General features: G+C 38.3%; 1 protein-coding gene across 1 annotated transcript in view; it reads left to right on the top strand.

The window, feature by feature from the left end:
- Positions 1–15,965, top strand: part of mettl15 (methyltransferase 15, mitochondrial 12S rRNA N4-cytidine) — an 81,002-nt gene that overhangs the window by 44,218 nt on the left and 20,819 nt on the right. The window contains exon 3 of the mRNA XM_071917206.2: positions 1,088–1,224. Within this exon, the coding sequence (XP_071773307.1) occupies positions 1,088–1,224 (137 nt within the window). The remainder of the gene's footprint in view (positions 1–1,087; positions 1,225–15,965) is intronic.

Below are 15,965 nucleotides of genomic sequence, written 5' to 3'. Positions count from 1 at the left end.
TAATGTTGTTTTTACTGCTTTTCATCACTGATGTTGCTTTGACTGCCTTTTGTGTTTATGTTTACCATATGAGTACCAATAGTTTAGGTAGGAATTGTAATTTGAGAGTTACTGAATTTGAAGTTGTCCTGAGTGATGTCATTGGAGCATGCTGAGTCCTTGCATTTGTTAATTAGAGCTGAATGAAGTTATTCGAAAAAGGGCGAAAATCCAAGGAAAAAGATGTCATGGCACTGGTGACACTTTTTGATTTCCCAGTGATCTCTGGGATGTGCAGTGCAAAAACACCACGGCAATGAGCGCTAAAGATTTGCAAAATAAAAAGGGAAAAAAACAAGAATCTCATGGATTACCACTTTAATGTGTTACAGCCGAATGAAGGACACTGTAAAACAGAATTAAAAAGAACTTTTAGTGGATACTTAGCCTAATTTTCTTCTCATATGGTATAAAGCAGTATATTGTCAATGTGTTTTGATGCAAAATGCCATTGTGCTTTGTGGAGCTGAAAAATGTAATTTAATATCAGTATAGCCATAATCTGCAGTGATTAACTACAGTTGGCTACCAAATTTCACAGCAGTAGCGTGGAAACAATAGGCAAGGCACTCAGGAGGCAAAAAATTATCAAAATGGGGAAGGGAGTGCCAGTAATACAAAAATATCAGTATTTAATAATATCAGGTTTCATACGTGAAGAAGCCACTTTCGGCAAAACACGTTTTGTGCCTCTATCATGTAGCCTTTCACAGCCATCTCGCTTTTCTATGATTGGGAATCCACATATGTTTTCAGGTGCCCAATAAATATTGATATTTTTGCATTATTAGATTTTTTCACAAATTTCACAAAAGATCACAATATTCTGAAGTAACCTTCCTTATCCATTCAAAATTCTAATTCTAATTTCAACTTCATTTCTGATATGAAGTGGCTTGAGATGAGTTCAAACTACTAAACAAAATACCAATACAACATTATCAACGAGGATCAATATTGTGACAATATGATAATGTCAATCATAGTGTATATGGAATCATATTGTGAGCTGAGTATATTTCTTGCTTGCATGTTTCCTTGCATATAGGTGGTGCTGGACATGACATTTGGAGGTGGGGGTCACACCAAAGCAATGCTGAATATGATTCCTGAAGTCACAGTCCTGGCCTTCGACCGAGATCCTACAGCATTCTCTTTGGCCCAACAGTTAGCCAAGCAGCATTCGTAAGTGACTTATTGAAAAGTGTCTCTTCAGTCAAAACACAAGCTAAAGCCTGAGCCTACAGGCTGTACAGCTGAATGTGAGTTGTACACAATACCATGCTGAATGTTCTACTCTGTTTTATTGTCACAGTTGACAGCCAAACCATGTTTTGATTAATGTTTTGCTATAGTCATTATATTTAAATGTGTGACGCAACATTGCATCGCTCCCTGTATTTCCCAGCCCTTCTCTGTGCTCGATCAAATACTTCTCACTGAGATACTGCCCATGAGTTTCACCATCCATTCAGATCCATTCCTCTTTCTTAACTTAAAGCTTATCTCCCCCCACGCATAGCTAGTGGGCCCGGCATGTCATTTGTCAGAGTGAGGGCCCACGGCTGCAGTGTGAGGGAGATGCTGCCTCCCACGGAGGATCCATCAGATATGAGGGGGGCAGGAAGTAGAGAGGAGAAGCCCAGAGAAGTTAAGAAGTGAAGAGAAAGAAAAGAAAAAAAGAGAAAATGAAAACATGAGAGCAAGAGAGCAGGGAGACACGAGGACACAATATCTTACAAGGGAGAGAGGGAGTGTGTGTTTGTGCATGAGCGAGCGAGGGAGGATGAAAATGAGATGTTCCTAAGACCATGGCGTGGGTAGGAATCCTTTTACGTAGATTCTGGGGAAACCTCTCTCAAGGGAACCTGCTAGAGAAATGCGCCTGTGAGAAGGGAATGAGAATTAAGAGAGAGAGAGAATCGGAACACTGTATTCTGTCAGCAGCAATATACCCCCGCTGTAAACCCTTCCACGCCTACTCGTGATGCAAGTTGAGGGAAGCTAGAGAAATCTAGCAATTAACCAATATTATTGGAAGCCTGAATAAAAGACACTGGAAGCCTACGCAGTGCATCCACACAACAGGGTAGGAGAATTTTTTCTCCCCTTCTTACTCCCATATCTTGCAGAAAGTACAATCCTGATGCAAACTAATTGAGTATTGTGTGTTGGTGTGAATCTTCACACAGTTGTGTAGATTACATTACAAAAAAAGAATCATTTCACCACCTAAATAATATTTCAAAGCATTAGGTTATGAAAGTAACCCTCTGTTCCTAAGTAAGGCAGACACAACACATAGGAATAGAGGTTCTGCCTGTGGCAGAGCTGGTGTTGAAATCTTAAAGCTACAATATGAAACTTTTTGTCTTAAGACAGGAAGTATAGTCCCGCCCTCCTCCCCATCAGCTGGTCAAGTTGCTGCCTCAACACTTGTCTCTCATCTTGATGAGCTGTCTATCTTGAAACAACATCTAGCCTCAGGCTGAGGTAACTGGCATCCATAAACTCCACAACAGGTGCTGAAGAAGGAGACAACAAACACAGAGAATCAACAATAACAAAAAGACAATATTCTTTTTTTTTTTTACGTGTTTTCTCTGCCACACATTTAGCCTCACTGTTCTTTCATTTTTTACTGCTTTCCACCATTGTTGTTGTTGCTTTGACTTCTCTGCACTTGATAGCAACAACCAAGCTTGCTGCTGGCTGCACCCACAGCAGATAGTATATGCCTAAAAACATCCTGAACATCATTGTAAAGCCAATTTCAGGCAAACAGGGAATTTACGTATGTTTACACAGGGTCACATACAGATGTAGACTGATAAGTTATGATATATACAATTTATTTATTGTTATTTTAATGTCAAAAAGTTGCATATTGTAGCTTTAATAATTATGCCAGGCGGGCTAATAAGCACTTTACATATCAGAGGAGGCCAGTGGATGCTTCCTCGAAGTATGTCAGAAGGACCAACCACCATTGTGTCTGCATTCCCTTCTTTAACATTGGCCTATATTCATAACATCTTTCCCTTTCAGCTAGTTTGTTTCAGCACAGTCCGTAAAAATGGGGTGGATATACTGTCAGACCCTGACAAGCCCAGCAGTTTACCTTAGAGAATAGAGTTACACCCTGCACTCCCCTGTGGATCTCACAGCAAGTGATGTGCTGGCCATCACATCTGGATAGTAGAATATGAAAAAGGTATCATGTGAAGCCTAGTTGGTTATAAAGTAGAGATCCCTCAGTATTCACTCAGGTTCCAATTCAGAGTTTAGTCCACATAGCAGGGATTTAATAGAATTTCATAACAGTATTCAGACCTCAGACTAAAGTGCCTCTCAGGTAGCTGTGTCCCCAAAATACAGGTTCAAGTTCAAGTTTGTTTATTTATATAGCCCTTTATCACAAGCATGTCTCAGGTATGTCCTGAGATGTTCCTGATTTAGTCTTGCAACTTAAATTCCTCTTGGTTGTACAATATCTGCCCATGAGATGAAATGGAATAAGTCAAGCAAACCTCATTTTAGTTAAGCTAGGTTAAGCTAGTCATTTTAGTTTAATTTAGTCCACAAATTCAGCTGTGCTGGGTCAAGTATTGACCAGATGTTTTCACAGGGTTTCTGCGGGTTCTGAAAAAGAGTCTGATTTTTTTTCTAAATTTAAGGCTTTAATTTAGGGCTGAAACGATTCCTCGAGAAACTCGAGTAACTCGATTACTAAAAATCATCGATGCAAATTCTTTGCATCGAAGCTTCGTTTAATCCATATAACTATATACACGCTCAGTGTTTCGCACGGATGATTATTACTGTTGCACAACGCGCTGGAGAAAGAGAGAGAAAATAGCGAGGGGCGAAGAGAAGAGACAGGCCAGAGAAAACGACAGAAAGTGTCCAAAGTTTCGGATCCAGTGTTGCCAACTTGTCGCTAGACTTAGCGACTTTTCAGACCCCCCTGGCGACTTTATTTCTCAAAAGCGACTAGCGACAAATCTGCCGACTTTTTCTGACCATGGGAAGCAATGTTAATGTGTTGAATCCCAAAGCATTTGGCAATAAATTGGTTCGGCTGATGCCGGTTTTCTCTACTTGCTTGTCTAATCCAGAGAGGTCTGACGGTCACAGCGCTTCCCACACACAGCGTAGCTCCTTCCCTCCGCTGAGAGCAGGGACTGTAGGATAGGGTCCACTTGTAATTGCTACCGGCGTACGCCGAAACTGGCCCGGGTGGGCGGAGTCAGCACTTAATATTAAAACGGGATGAGATGAAGGCTAGTAAAGAATGCACGTTAATTATGGCTATATGTAATGGCTAGTTAAGAACGTAAATCAATATGGTGGCTAGTTATGATGTCCCTAAGTTAGCTAAGTTTTGCTCAAGAAAATAACCACAGAAAATAAAATGCTGCAGTCAATTTGTGAAAGCCTGAGCTTCATTCATGTTATTATTATGATAGTCACACACACATACACACACACACACACACACACACACACACACACACACACACACACACACACACACCTACTCCCCTCACAGTGATGCATAAAATACCCCAGAAAGCAAAATATCAGGTGGTGTAAGTAGCAATTGGAGCCTAAAATGCACCAGTCCAATACAGCAGGTATATTCAGTTTAGTTTGATTGCAGTGAGTAGGGTCAGCAGGTGTAGGGCAACCCTTCAACATAGCAAATAAATGTACATTAGCCAGTCTTATGAACTTGTATGATATTTAGGCCTAGTAATAAATATCAATAATAATTATTATTTCACCTCGTTTTCAGTAAATCACAGTGTCGTATGGACAGCTTTGTGCGGACAGCTTTTCTCTTTTGTATATTTACTATTGCTCTTTAATAAAGCAAAAGTATTTCTTATCCGATTACTCGATTAATCGATGGAATAATCGGTAGAATACTCGATTACTAAAATAATCGATAGCTGCAGCCCTACTTTAATTAAAGTGTCCACCTCCTTAGACTAGACTACACCACTGCAGGCAGCTGGCTAACCCATCAGGTCAACACGTCTGTTTGTCGATTTGATGATAAGCTAGCTAGCGAAACATAGCTGGTTAAAGGAAGCCAAAGACGTTCACTAGTATTATTAAATGGGGAAGTGCAAATTCCCAGAGCGATGGCTGAAGGACAGCAAGTAAACATTGTTGTGTGTGTTACTGTCAAGAGCTCCTCCTTTGGCCAGTTTTCCATGAAAATATACTGTACCTATTGGGATGATGCCCATCAACTGAAAATAGCCCCTTCTCTCTGCCCTCTGTCTTCACCCTACATTACTGAGATTTGCTGGTCTTGATTGTACACAGTATTATCCACCAATGTGATTAGCTGAAACATTTATAGTCCCGGTTGCACTTGGGGTTGGTCTGTTTGGTTATGGACAGATTGTATTTGTGAGCTAAACTAGAGTGAGGTGAGAGTCAGGTGAGATATTTCATGTTTTCATTGCATCTCCTTAAACAGAAGTTGCTACTTTGTGTCATTTTTTATGCTCTAATGGATAGTTTCACCTGTGTTAAATTTGGAAGTTGTCATTTAGGCTATACTACACTTTTTGCTTGGATTCATTTTTTTAAAATCGGTCTTAGATTGCATTCCTGGTAGCATTAAAAAGGTCTTAAAAAGCTTTAAATTTGACTTTCTGGAACCTGCAGAAACCTTGTTTCAAGACCACCTCCTCTTCCTTAGACACTTCAAAAGCACATCATGAGTGGAGATTGCGCCGTCAGTTGAGAAGAACCTTTGGTCAGAGAGCCCATTAAGCTCCCACACTCTTATGTGTGGCTGATACTTTTAGATTGAATAATTTACTGCTTTGTAAATCAGAAACAATGGCTGTTCTAGAGAGCAATTAAGACAAGTATCAAAAGTCCACTAATTATTTTCCCTTTAAAAATACAAAACTAACTACAGGAAATTGCAATTGAAGATATATGATGGCATGTTTGGCTACTAGTTAAAAAATGGTGCTAGTGAGCACAGTAAGGAAAAATAAGTCACTAAAATAAAAAGTAAAGACAACTTTGCCAAGCTGTGAAAATGAAAGGGAAAGGGAATGAAACGGGACGTTGCACTGAAAAAAGGTTTTCACTGCAACAGCAGCGCCAATTATTAAATAGTTTTTTCAAAGGTTTTATAAGGTAAGAGATTTATAGATTTGGTGACAAATATGGTTGAAAATAAGACTGTTAAGAAATTAAAGGAAAATGAATATTCTTATAACATCTATTCTATTATTCTATATTCTTCTATTATTTCTATTCTATTATTTTATCTACTATTATTCTATTATTATTTTATATTGTTTTTGATTTGATAATTTTTTTGAATTAATTAATCACTCAATTACAAATTAGTGTTTGCATGTTATTGATTTACATAAGACTATTAACATTTATCCCATCAAGCAATTTGATATATCATCTTTACAATAGGCATCAATACTATTTTGTGGGGTGACAATTTATAGAAGATCATCAGCACAGTCTAACTAGGAAAAGACAGGTGAAAGAAACATTGTAGACCTATAGCTTTTTAGTGTTAAGAAATGTTGCTTTAATACTTTTTACTTATCAAACACATAATTGTACACAAGGAGTCACAAGGAGTTGTTTTTAAACTTCTGAAGGTCAACTGAGGTAGGACAAATTCACATTTTGAACTAAACACATTCTTCAAAGGCTTTAGCCTGTGTGTTTGTTCTCCTTTTTTTTCTTCACTGGACTGTAGATATTTTCATCACTGCTCCCCTGCTGAAAGCAATCAATCAGCATCTTGTCTTAGGCTTCAGTGACGCAGGTAAAGGAACTGAGCAGGTCAACACAGGGGAATATTTCAGGCTTGATTTGTGAAGAGGCAGCATGTCATGTTGAACGAGCATGCGCTCAGACTGAGGCTGCTGTGAAGGTTCCTGATGTCCTCACTGTATGTGCTCTTATTCCAGAGGGACATAAGAGCAAGGGAATTGGGTGTGAAGAAATATTTATGTTAAGTGTAGCCGAAAATAGTGTTCTTCATTGTGAAAATTTGTTCACAGCAAAATTATTTTTTCTATAAAAGCTACTGTATGTTTATCTACAGTCATGTACAGACGTTTGTGCACCCATTGACTTTTTGCGCATTTCAGTGAGCTACAAAATAATTTAAAATGCAGGTTTTTGGGGATTTTTTGCCTCTTCTATTAAAAACAAATCTAAAACAAACAAGAAGAAATAATTAGGCTTGCACTGTTTTGTATAATGGTGTGAAAGGTTGATGAATTTGGTGATGATAATTTTTGAACCCCTGTCATTTTTCTGAAATAACATTTTTCGAGATTTTTCTAAAATGAAAGACTGACAGGCCGTTCATGTATTTCCATCCTGGTGAATAGACATTGCAACAGCAGTCTTCCCATTGACCTTGGTTGTCATGACAGATAACGAGGCTTTAGAAGCTCAACTATAATCAGAGGAGTTCAGTAAAGGTTTTACAGCGATGGTTTGGGGATTTTTACATAAGGATACTTGAACAATTCATTAAAATTAAAATAAACCTCTAGCCATCTCTCTGCATACAGGAATAGCGGACAGTGTCTGTGTGTGTCCAGTGGCCAGTAATAAAGGTGCAGTACCAGAGGGCATAGGAACACTAACTGTGGAATGTCTGCTAACCAACTGCAGAAATATGTCCAAAATTATACTGAGTGAATAGTTGATACTATTAGTTGTACTAATAGAGTGAATAGGGATGCACCAACATCACTTTTTTGCTGCTCATTCCGAGTACGAAACTTGAGAAATCGTCCAATACTGAGTACTGATTGAATCTGCTTTGACACAACAATGTAGTTAGATCATTAATTTGGGGTCATTGGATAAAAATGATTGAGATCTAATTCCTACTTCTCTAATAAAGTGATCCATCATCCTTCTGTATCTAAGAAACCTTCCTCTGCTTTAATTTATGATGTTTCACGTTTAGTTGGTATCACAGTTTAGTATTTGGTAAATACTCCAGTAACAACACTAATAATGGCTAGATTAAGCTAATTTACCAATTTGTGTTTATCTGAAATTGTAGATTAGAACATTTTCCTATGTTACGCAGAATTTTGGAAGACCTGAAAGGGGTCCCAGTTTAAGATGAATCAGGTAGGCTTTCTAAAAACTATTAACAATCCTTTTAATCACTCAGTATGGAACTAAATTGCCTTATCAACACTGGCATTAAACCTTTTTGCATGTTTTGAAACAAGTATTGCTTGGTGATCGATCAGATGATCCTGATAAAATTGAGAACGTTCTGAAAATTTTAGTAGAAACACTGATTTATCTTCAGTTGCAGCCCTCTTATTTTACAGGCATTCCTTAGGTGATTCAATCTGCCAAGCTCTGGCTTGCTTCAGTGTGACTTTAGCGGAAATAATTTTTTGTGTTAGGTTGATCCAGTGGGATGCCAGAATAACAAAAATTGTTTCATTGTTATTGTGTTTTAAGGTTTGAATGATGTCAATGTTGTGGGTTGCAACAACTATAAATAGATCAGATCTCTTAAGCAATTATGAGCCCACACTTGGACCTCAGCACATACACCACTGAAACTTGTCCTCTTTAATAATATAAGACCTTACATAAGGCATTTATATCTCCAACCCTGTGTCTAAGCCACATAAAGAAGTTAATAATTTAGAAATGTTATGTAACTGTTTTGCATATTTTTAAATCCTTCAGTGGCTTTCAAAAGCATGTTGTAGAAGAAGCTCCTCAGTGTAGGGGAAGGTTAGTTCATCCCCTAGGTTCTTTGTGATAGGTGGGCAGACATGAGCTCCAAAAAATTTTATTTCCATTAATTAAAAAGTAGAAGTAACTTGAGTTGTAATTTCTAATATAATTAGAAATGCAAGAAATTGGAATTATTTAGTGAGATAAAGCCTCCAGTACTGTATAGTAGCTAGCTATTATAAGACTTACTCTCAAAGTATGTAAAATTAATTTCTAAATCTAACCCACTACTTGTGTGGTGAGTGTATAGTCACTCAAAAACCTAAAATGTATTGTGCAACAGTTATTTCAAAAAGCTTTTATTTGGAATTATTCTGCATTGTGTTCAATGTACTATCAGATAAATATGAAATGTATATTCTAGAAATGTATGCAAGTATAACATTCAAATGTCAAAGAAATCGAGTTTGTAAAAGTATTCAGCTCCTTTGTCTTTTTGGAGCTAAATTGCACATTGGCAGACATTTGTTTTAAGACAACATCTAGCTAAAGGTCAGTTCATGTCTTGTGGCTCTGATAAAAAAGAAAATATGGGCATTGGTGATGCTAAACAAATAAGCCCCCTATGGGTAGGAATATTGCTTATCAAGTCAAATAAGGCCTTTTTCAATTCAGAGTCTTAAATATTTCATATGTTACTGAGACTTCATGTTTTCATTGTACTTGAGGGTTTAGAGCAGTATTTTCCTTTTGGAAAGTGTTCTAATTCTGCCTTTCTAACAAATACAATTTCTGATCCCATCTAATATCTTGATGTGAATTTTGATGTGTATGGTGGACTCACCACACTATAGTAGGCCTACATGTTTTCTAGGGATGGTATTTGATTCCAATTCCTGGATTAAAAAAATAAATAAAAAGTAGGACTGCAAGCAGTCATGGACGGGGCCGGCAGATGTAGCGTAAGAGGGAAAAGAGAGTTACATCAAGAAAGCACATTTACTCAGCATCACCCAGGACTCGAACTCACAACTTTTGAAACCAAGGGCAAGTCATGAACTTGTTGAGATATCTGTTGATGGTTTGAAGAGAGGAGGTGTCACACTATAGGGCAGTTTATAATACAGTGATTTATGATCGTCACCACCGGCGATGATCATATTCTATCGTCGGTCACAATGACATGTTGTTTATACTTCCAGCGACAGGCGATCTGTGATCGTTGCGATGGTCGTTGCGCCCATCGCTGAGACTTAAATTCGATTGAACTTTGACCCCATCGCTGGCTCAGTTGTCATGACAACATTATGGAACTCTCTTATCCTAACGTCGATTAATTTCTGAGCTCAAATTAAACGGTAATCAACAGCTCTGGAAGACCGTACTTTTGTAATAGACTGTAGAATAAAACGTACACTGAGGAGACAATTTATGCTATTTATCTAGACCTGGATAAAGACAATAGATTTACTTGAATGAAACTTCTTATTTAAAAAGAAAGAGTGAAAAATAACATTGCAAAAGCAGTTACATAACATGATATTAGGCTATTCTGCAGACTGGTTTACAAAATGTATTATTATTATTTTCCTTTCAAATGGTTAAATTTTCAATTAGTGCAATTAAAAAAATATATATTTCGTTACATGGCGTTATTAAAAGCAGACTGCTAGTTGCTATTTAGAACTATAGTAACAAAGTAAAGTAACTAGATGAGAGCAAATGACTGAACCTCTGCGATGCGTTCTATAATCGCTCTAGTGTTTATACTTTTTATGAGCGACAGCGTCCAAAATCAAAGTTGAGCGATGATGGAATGTTGGTGACTTTGCAGCGATGTGCATCGGGCGATCATAAATCGTTGTACTATAAACTGCCCTTATGACTGAGGCAACCAGCAGGGTGCATTATAAGATCTGTCCATCCATACAAAGGCAGAGTCAAATATTCATTTTCAAGATAAAATTCTGAGAATTTGCATACTTTAGACAACATAGAGATGTTTGTAATTTATTTTTACAAGGATTGAATGCTTCATAAGTGAAAAACTGATGTTTAAAGATGGCCTATTTTCCATTGACTACAATGGTTTCCATAAAGGCAGAATTCAAATCATTTTTAAAAATATTTTGAATTTTTTACATGAAGATTGGACATTGAGTAAGTAGCATTTCACCGTGTCTGTGTACAGTACCATTTACAGTCAGACATTTTGATAAGCTGTGGGCTCAATTTTTGATTAAATGAAAACCCCACAATAGTTTTATTTGGGCAGGTCTAATGATGCTCTGTAGTGATTTCCATGTAATTTGTGCAAAGTATGTGGGACTAGTTAGATTTAATTCATTTTACAGTTTTTAATATAAACAAAGTGGTGGACTTCATAATTTAGTATAGGTACCAGTTTTGTCTTGTTTACCTCAGAAAATTACAGAGCTGTAGCATGTATTGTTGATTTTTTTCTGATTTTTTAAAGTTTTAAACTTTAGACTGCTGCTGTAGTGCCACCATCTGGACTATTTGCCCCAGACTTTAGTGAGTGTCGTTTTGCATGGAACTGGAGCTATGTGCCAAGTTTGGTGAGTTTTCATGCATGGGAAGGCAGTTTTGGTAAGAAAGATAGAATAATAAAACACACAGGCAGCAGAGCTGCTGCCGGCCCCTAATAAGTACAAAATATGATCACTGTCCTTAAAAGGTGCACCTTTAAGTGGGTTTTTCATGTCAAAATTCTCCACTGACTAGTATAGTAAAAGTGGGCAACAAAAACTGCACTGCAATGGCACCCTCTTTATTTTGGGTAATAGTGATGGGTGGGCATTGATGGGAACCTCAGAAACTGGACACAAATGCCATCCATAAGAGAACCACATATGCCTGACTGTGCTCGATTATTCTGATGGAACGTTCACCTTACACCCAAAATTCACATCAAGGTATATTGAGGGGACCTTATACTGACCTTAAAAACTAGATTATAGAAATAAAACAAATTTGCACGGGGAAATATTGTTGAGAACCCCTGCTTAACAAGTCAGCCTGTGAGGCCACATAGCCCAGATGGTACAATGGTGCAGGCGGGATGGGGGTGGATACTTTTACAAACAATTTTTTTTTTGTTATTGTAGAACTTCAAATAAATTTTTAGAATCTTTTCAGAAGGGCACTCAGAGAGCGCAGACCTCCGCCAAGGCCAATAGTCCAGTCTTCTATGATATGCAAATGTGCAAGCGCAACCAATATACGGATCCGCTCCAAAATTTAATGGGTTCTTCCTTGGCCCATGCTACACCCTTCCACGAAGTTTCATGAAAATCGGGCCAGTAGTTTTTCCGTAATCCTGCTGACAAACAAACAAACGGCACAGAATACATAACCTCCTTGGCGGAGGTAAAAATAATAATACAATTGGAAATCTTTTTGTAGGACAGTAAGCAAAATTTGAAAAAATATAGGCATGTTGAAGGTTCATAGAATAGGAACACATACTGTATTCAATAACGCAGGGTGGAATTTATATTGGTGGGTTGATTTTCTATCTCTTACCACTAAAATGTTGAGGAAAATTAATGATTTTTGTAACAGTGTAACAAGGCTATAATGTTTCTGTTATGCTATTACAATCCAAGAAATTTTGTGACCATGGGCTATTCTCCCAAATCCCAAAATCCAAAGGTTGTTATCAGTATATGCTATTGTCCATTCTTTTTGTCCTTCCAAGACACCCATGATAGAACCAAGGTAGAATTCCAAAACATACAAACGCCAAGGATCGAGAACAGATTATGTTCTGGGTATTAAATGCATGAGATGGTGATGTGGCTGATGAGAATAAATAGGAAGCCCCAATATTCATTGCAAGGGTGATGTATGGCAGAGAAATTTCCAACGAGGTGAGAGATATTGTTTTCAAATGATGTGTTATCCTCTTGACCCCATCCCCTCTACTTCCCTCCAGACCATTGTTGCTGATCCTCTCCCCTTCTGGACTAAAACCATTAACTTCTCCCCGACATCTGGCTATGTACCATCTGCCTTCAAGTCAGCTACTACTCAAGAACTACTCAAGAAACCTAACCTCGCCCAATCTGATGTCAAAACTCTTGAATATGCTGCCTCTAACAAACTCTAAATTTCTGTTGCAGAATTGCCTGTTACACCACAACTATTCTGGCTTCAAGACAGCCCGTTTGCCTTGAGACTATGCTTCTTGCTGTCATTAAGCATTCCATTCTGCTAGAGCTGTTTCTCTCTTCAATCCTCCTGCTAGACCAATCCATTGCCTTTCACACTGTCAAACACTAGATGCTCCTTGCAACCCTGGCTGACCTGGGGATCCCCAGGTCTGTGCTCTCATGGTTTGCTTCATACCCGGTGGACCACACTTATCAGGTATCATGGAGGGGAACTCTGTCTTCTTTGCATACCCTCTCCACTGGGGTCTCCCAAGGCTCAGTTCTAGGCCCACACATCTTGTCTCCCTACACTAGTCAGCTTGGCCTTTTCATCACATCCTACAACTTCTCCTGCCATTGCTATGCCGATGACACTCAAGTCTACTTTTTTTCCCCATCCTCTCCAACACTCACGCTTAGGGGCGCATCTCTGCTTGCCTCACTGACATCTCCAGTTGGACGTCTGTCCACCATCTCAATTTCAGACTCAATAAGACTGAGCAGCTTTTTCCCTGGATCCTGCCCTTTACAAGGCCACAGTGACTACTGCCCAGACTGCCAAGAATGTTGGTGTTAAGGCCCATTCACACTTAGAGCGACAACTATAAAGATAACTATAAACTATAACGATATGCTGTTGCTCAAGCGTTCACACTACAACGATATCGGCGCAGAATATTCAGAGAAAAAATGGAGCATGATTGCTTTAACGACGTGCTTTTATTTTACTAGCTCTCTAAAGTAAATAACGACATAGCCGAAGGATTTGGGTTCATGCATTGCCGCAAAAGAGAGAGGAGATGGCAGATAATAATGCTCTTTTATGGCGCTTTCATAACATTATTGTGCTTTGTTTATATGAGAGCTAATGGTCACCAAGTGAAGCTATTCATTTCTTTACCAGGATTTGGGTTCATGCATTGCCGCAAAAGAGAGAGGAGATGGCAGATAATAATGCTCTTTTATGGCACTTTCATAACATTATTGTACTTTGTTTATATGAGAGCTAATGGTCACCAAGTGAAGCTATTCATTTCTTTACCAGTAGATGACTCTGCACACCACATCTACTGTGTATCAAAGAGTAAAGTCTCCTGTAGCCCATGTTCATAGAAACACCTGTAACTTCACCGTGGCTAAACAGGTTTCAACAGGATACTGGAGCGGTATGTTGTTACCTCCCGGTCATATTGAAAACATAGGATAATAGCGCATTTGCGGTCAGGTTGGCCAAGAGATTATGCTATTTTCTTAGCATCATGCTAGCAAAAGGTAGCGATTTAACTAGCTTCTGGGTCAGTAAACAGCCTTACCACTAATCCCAAGAGCTGTTCCGATCCCGACCAGTATGTCACGTTTCTTTTCAACATTTTTAGAGGCGATGGTCTTTGTCAAACAGCACTGGGTTCCTCTGGACTTCTGTAATCAGTTCCTTGGCAAGCAATGCCATCACTGCAGTGAACTACTGAATTCTCCCACCCCGTCCTTTGTAGAACTTTAGTTTGATTGGTTGAAAATGTTTTATCGTTGTCTCTACCGCCAGAAAAATCGCTCTGAGATCGAACCAAGAATATAGATATAGTTGTCGTTTTGGATGTTTTTATAGTTACAGTTGTAGTGTGAACACAGACATTCTATTTACTTATAACGATTTTAATCTTTTTATAGTTATACTTATCTTTATAGTTATTGTTCTAGATGTGAATGGGCCTTTACTCACTAACATATAGAAAAGATGTTTGTGTTTTATCATATATGTTTTATTAAACATAGGTGGGCTTCATTTCCTTTCATTATCTATGTTCAGTCAGAAATAGGTTGGTCTTGCCAACTTTGTGTCTTTGTTTTGGTTTATAAATGTGTCTTACATTCAATGCCAGGTAGCATTAAAACACTTTTTAAAAGGGCTTAAATTGCAGATAACCCTGTATGGCCACAGGAATATTGTAAGGGTACTAAGGTCATGGCCTATGCTCTCCTTATTATTGGCTTCTTGTAATTTTGGTGATCTAGGAGCTTAGTCTACTGTTGCACTCATTGTAAGTCATTCTGTATCAGAGCATCAGCTAACTGCCTAAAATGTAAAATATGAATTGCACACAGAAAAAAAACCCAGCTGATTACAATACAGTCCATCGCAAACTTGCATTCAAAGATGCATTCTCTGCTTATGTTGCTGTAAAAGTCATTCTCACCTAGAAAACCTGTGAAGAACGATCTATACAATACAAACACAGAATTATTGGTATTGTTACACCTCAAGACTATAATATGTGAGGTCATTAAAATATCCTCTGTTGACCTCCATTTGCAATAATTAAGATTCAACATTGTTAAAGGATAAGGCTGGTGTTTTTTAATGCATTGCTTACCGTCAACAAATCCTATGAAAATAACAAAATCAGCAATGATTTTGTTTTGCCAACAAGTCTCGTCCATGTAGCCGGTGCCCAATGAAGCCATGTCCCAGCAGCCATAGAACTCCATTGTATTAAAAAAACAATTAAAAACACGTCAGAGAGCCATGCCGTTGCTCTGGGCAGCATATTTCATCATCGCGATGCACCGGGCCAGCCGACTTTTTCCTCAAACAACTTAATAAACTGGCTGTAGAAAGTAGTTCCGTAGCACCGAAAAAAATCCCCGGCGTAATGAAGAATTTGTTCCCATTTGAATTTGATTTGGTAATAACTACAACAGCCTGACTTTTCGTGGTAACAGTTAGCGATTTTAAAAATTTAAACTATGTCTTTGTGAGCTGTATTTCAAGGTTTTTAGCTTACAATTGGAGCCATTGACTTCCGGGTTGACGGCTAAAAACGGTACGTGGGAAGTCAGAAAGTAACGGGAGTAGAGCAAACGCATTGTTGATTTTGTTATTTTCATAGGATTTGTTGACGGTAAGCAATGCATTAAAAAACACCGGCCTTATCCTTTAACATGTAGGGCACATTGACATGCATTTTTCTGAAGCACTATAGTACAGCTTTTCATTGTTTTCTATGACTCAACATGATC

The sequence above is a fragment of the Centroberyx gerrardi genome, chromosome 1, assembly GCF_048128805.1.
Source record: "Centroberyx gerrardi isolate f3 chromosome 1, fCenGer3.hap1.cur.20231027, whole genome shotgun sequence".
Classification (NCBI taxonomy): Eukaryota; Metazoa; Chordata; class Actinopteri; order Beryciformes; family Berycidae; genus Centroberyx; species Centroberyx gerrardi.
Note: the sequence above shows the minus strand (reverse complement) of the source record. Positions and strands in the feature narration are given on the sequence as shown.